The sequence below is a fragment of the Lotus japonicus genome, chromosome 6, assembly GCF_012489685.1.
Source record: "Lotus japonicus ecotype B-129 chromosome 6, LjGifu_v1.2".
In the NCBI taxonomy this organism is placed as follows: Eukaryota; Viridiplantae; Streptophyta; class Magnoliopsida; order Fabales; family Fabaceae; genus Lotus; species Lotus japonicus.
In genome coordinates, this window is record NC_080046.1 from 16,811,052 (window position 1) to 16,816,160 (window position 5,109).

At 38.0% G+C, this 5,109-nt stretch overlaps 1 protein-coding gene across 1 annotated transcript; it reads left to right on the top strand.

Moving 5' to 3' along the window:
- Window positions 1–851: 851 nt before the first annotated feature.
- On the top strand, window positions 852–4,503 carry LOC130725014 (uncharacterized mitochondrial protein AtMg00810-like). The gene is made up of 2 exons (XM_057576278.1): window positions 852–1,733; window positions 4,291–4,503. The coding sequence occupies exons 1-2, from the start codon at window positions 852–854 to the stop codon at window positions 4,501–4,503; spliced, it is 1,095 nt and encodes a 364-aa protein (XP_057432261.1).
- Window positions 4,504–5,109: the final 606 nt, after the last annotated feature.

The following is a 5,109-nucleotide window of genomic DNA, read 5'->3' on the forward strand; positions in this document are numbered from 1 at the left end:
TTTATTTTTGGATGATCACACTGATTTTTTTATGGACGTTTCCGATTAGCAAGAAATCTCAGGTTTATGATATCTTTACTACTCTTGCTACACTTATTAAAACTCAATTTTCTGCAAATATTAAATGTCTTCAATGTGATAATGGCCGTGAATATGACAATGATTCCTTTCGTCGGTATTGTGATGCTAATGGCCTTATTTTTCGCTTCTCTTGCCCTCACACTTCTTCTCAAAATGGCAAAGCAGAACGAAAAATCCGCACCATTAACAACATGATCCGCACCCTCTTGGCTCATTCGTCTGTTCCTCCTTCCTTTTGGCATCATGCCCTTCAAATGGCAACGTACCTTCTGAACATTCTGCCCCGCAAGACTCTTAGAAATGATTCTCCCACTCAGCTGTTGTATCATCGTGACCCTTCATACTCCCACTTACGTGTGTTTGGTTGTCTATGTTTTCCTCTTTTTCCTTCCGCTACAATAAACAAACTACAACCACGATCGTCTCCGTGTGTTTTCCTAGGGTATCCGATGCATCACAGAGGTTATAAATGTTATGATTTGTTAAACAGAAAACTAATAATTTCGCGGCATGTTATCTTTGACGAAACTAGATTTCCTTTTGCTGATTTGCCCTTGGCCTCTACGTCCTCTTATGATTGTTTCACCGAGAACCTACCTCCTTCTCTGATCTATCATTGGCAAACTACATCCACACGCCCTCCTGACCCCTCAATCCCACCGTCGAGTCCCACTGACTCTACGCCGCCCTCACCGGCCCCCACCTCCTCGCCTATTTCTTCTGCACCTTTACCCTTGCCTCCGGTCCCACCTGCACCTCCAATTCGGACCATGACCACCCGTAGCATGCACGGTATTTCCAAACCTAAAAAGCCTTTCCAAACCAATTACTTTCTGGGCATCGCTGTCCATCGACATGCAGGTGGCCTCTTTCTCAGTCAGAGCACTTATGCTAGTGAGATTCTTGCTCGAGCCGGCATGGCTTCGTGCAACCCTTCTGCTACTCCGGTTGACACCAAGCAGAAGCTCAGTTCTTCTTCTGGGAATCCTTGTGAGGATGCCACCTTGTATCAGAGTCTTGCTGGTGCTCTCCAGTACCTCACATTTACTCGTCCTGACATTTCTTATGCAGTTCAGCAGGTTTGCCTACATATGCATGCTCCCCACACAGAGCACATGCTTGCCCTCAAGCGTGTCTTACGCTATGTTCGTGGCACCTTGACTTATGGTCTACATTTGTATCCCTCCCCCATCGCGAAACTTGTTTCGTACACTGATGCTGACTGGGGGGGATGTCCTGACACCAGACGCTCTACTTCTGGTTACTGTGTTTTCCTTGGCGACAACCTCATTTCTTGGTCCTCCAAGCGGCAACCCACCCTCTCTCGCTCTAGTGCTGAAGCTGAATACAGGGGTGTTGCTAATGTTGTCTCCGAGTCATGTTGGCTCCGCAATTTACTTCTCGAACTTCACTTTCCTCTCTCTCAGGCAACATTGGTCCAATGTGACAATTTTAGTGCCATCTACCTATCTGGAAATCCAGTGCACCATCAGCGTACCAACCATATAGAAATGGATATCCACTTTGTTCGGGAAAATGTCGCGCGTGGCCAGGCTCGCGTCATTCATGTTCCTACCCGCCATCAGATTGCGGACATATTTACGAAGGGCCTTCCTTGGGTCCTCTTTGATGATTTTCATTCCAGTCTCAGCGTTGGTGAACCTCCCGCTTCGACTGCGGGGGTGTGATAGAATAGAATATTCTTGTATTAATTCTCATGTAATTATGTCTATAATTAGGGTTTAGTTTTTATTAATAGTCAACGGTGTATATGTATAAATAGGGTGTTTACCCATCAATAACATTCACGGAAAATATTTCCTACAGATTACATAGAAATCTTGACATGAAGTTTGATAAGAGTCTTTTTAATTTCTTCTGTGACGCCTGTCTTTTTTTCAACTATTTTGAAGTTTGTTCCTCCTTTTGATGACAATTCATTCAAGTATAGTTAGGCTCACTCATTTAAAGAGTGATTCATGGAGCAAGGAACATGGATCCTTATTACTTGTACTTTAGATTTACCAGTTTATGAAATAAGAAAATCTTTTTTTTTGCTAATTATAATAAAAATCTTTTTATATATGTGCATTTTTTTATCAAACATGTCCTAAAATTTCTTGGACAAACTATGGGCATGAATTTCACTAGTTAAATACATGACGATAGATGCTCTAGTCCATCAATTCCCTAGTAATAGCTTTTCAATTTGCATTCGCTCTGCTTCAAATTTATCAATGATTCAGTATCATCACCTTCAATGGGATCACAAAAGTCGTTACATAATACGTTTCCATTCAAGATTTTTAAATAGTAATTGGTAGAATCCAATTTTAGCATAATGCCGGCAATTAATATCACCCCATCCATTTTAAGAGCACAAAACTAAACTCCAACCAATGAGTTTGGTAAAATAAATACACTAACAAGATGTAGCACAACTAGTAGATAGTTAGACTCATTAACTAACTAGTTCAGGGTTCGATTCCTGGGCGGTGCTTATGGAGAAGTGTTTGTTGGGAGAGGCCTACCCACTTAACGTGATCTCAGAGCCTCGAAGAATTAGTCTCATAGCTTTTGGCTGTGGAGATACCTTAGGAAAAAAAAAACAAGTCACGGTAAGACCACTTATTAGTGACCCACTGACGTATGGCATTCTGACCTGCCTTCCCTTAACAGACACTTGATGATATTGTTCTCTGAGTTCTTATGGCTCTTTTATTTCTTATTTTGCCTCATCAGATGAAACATTTAAGTGTGTACCGAAACACGTAAATTTTATCGATGCATCCTAGCTTGCAGAATAGGTTATTTCTGGGGCAAATAATTGACCTGTCTTCAGAAATTAAAGCAATATGGATTCCCAATCTGTGCAATATCATTATTCCACTCAATTAGTCAAGCTGACTTGTCATCTTCGGGGCAACAATAGTTGGTGGTGCATGTTGCCAGAGCACACTAGCTACTTATCCATGAAACCCACTTCTGTCATTTTATATATATAATCTTTTTCCCCTGTGCTCCAAACCACCACATATATATGTATTCAATATTATACATACACTGCCCTGAGAAAACTAGTATAGTTAAACAAATTGATCCACTTCCGCCCTGCTTCAGACCACCATAAATTTATAATAAAAATTGGTGCAGTTTTTAATTACAAGGTTTAATATATAATCATAACACACAAAGATGGTGCGCAGACCAAATTTTATTTTTTCATGCAAGGCACGATGCATGACATTCTATTTTTAATGAGAGCTCAAACATGCTCTCCTTATTAATACCTAAAATACAATTTTTAGACTCTTATCTACTCTGCCGTGGATTATTATTTTTTTTTTTAACAGGCCAAAAGAAATATATTACTAATTAAGAAGAAGCAAGGGGTGCTTCACCCCCAAAATACAAGATACAAGATATACAGTTATAACTATTCATAATGGTTTTGCCCAACTATTCATTGATCATGATGTATTGACCTAGTGTCTATTTTTTTTTCATAAATAATATAATTTTGTTTAAAAAACCTCTTAATTATCAAGCTTAATGTCCAAGCTATCTATGTAATCAATACATTTTTATTGTATAAAAAATTATCTGTCATTGAAAAATATTTAATTATTTCACTAAATAATCACTTATTGGTCGTTTAGTATCGTTTGATGAGATAACAGCAATTGCGAGGCGCACACAAAAAAAAACCCCATAAACTCCACCAAGTTAATATGTGTTAAAAGTCTCATGTTGGCTACAGATAAGACATAAGTAACCCTTATAAAAGGTAAAACAACTATCAACTCTTGAGTTAATTTTAAGTTGAGTTATGTTCTCAATTCTAATAAGATAAAGGTAGAAAAGAAATAATAAGTGATACGATAAAAAATACAGAAAAACAAAAGTGAAAGTGAGATAAGAGATAAAAAGATAAGTGTAAATGAATGATTACTCAACAAAAATTTAATTGTTTTTTCCAATTAAGACAAATATTGCCCAGTGGTTGGTTGTAAAGCAAAGCCACCAACACAAGGGCACTTATGAAATTAATGTGATTGCTTGTTCCACTAGCACTCAGTCAACTCCAACTCCTATAAATTCCACCTTTGTGAACGCTATAATTACACAAATATAGACATTAACTTGATAGTACTTTAGTCTAATCATAATTTGTTAAGTACTTCAGTAGTTAGTTTGTTGTTTTTGCAGATAATAAGTAACATGTCTTCCATTGGGGCTCGTTCAGCTGAAATATATGTCATGCAGAAGAGGCAGAAAGAGAAGATGAAAATGATGGAAGAAGAGAGAGTTAGAAGAGGGGACGTGTGTGCTGAAGAGAAAAAGGTGGCTACCTCAAGTGTTGGAAAGACCAACAAGGTGCACCCTGCTTGTGGAAAACAAGTACTCCCACTTGATAGTTGATACCGTTAATCCAGTAACTTTGGGATGACCAAAGAGCAAGATTCTCTCCAAAATTACAATTTCTATGTTTTATTTACGTGAGGTTTAGCTCATATGGTAACCATAGTACCCTTCCTTTTTTTTCTTTCTCCATGGTTTGTATGATTTTAGTTTTGAATGTTTGTTTCACAACCTAGCACCTCTAAGTTCTCCACCACAAATAAAAAGCTTGTTTATAATTAAGTCATTGAATTTATGTGATAAAGGACTGTTGATAATGGTGTGGTCTATTAGCAGATAGTAACATTTAAATTTGAACTTGTGTTCCATGGCAGAGGAGCACGTTGCATCTATGAATAGAATAAAACAGTCACTTGTGTGTAACATCTCATTTTCATAAATCCGTATTTAGTTAAGAAAAGTTGAAACTAGAAGCATTATTATATTCACGTCGCGGTTAAATAATTCAGAATTTTTACATCTACATTAACGTACACGTGTCAATCAATCTCCAGATTCATCTTGAGGAAATTGTCAACTGTTCTAACATCTCATCCAGCTTCTTGTTGTCTACGTACACACTTCCAAAGCCTTGCGCAATATAGTTTGTACCCGCCGAATATCGAA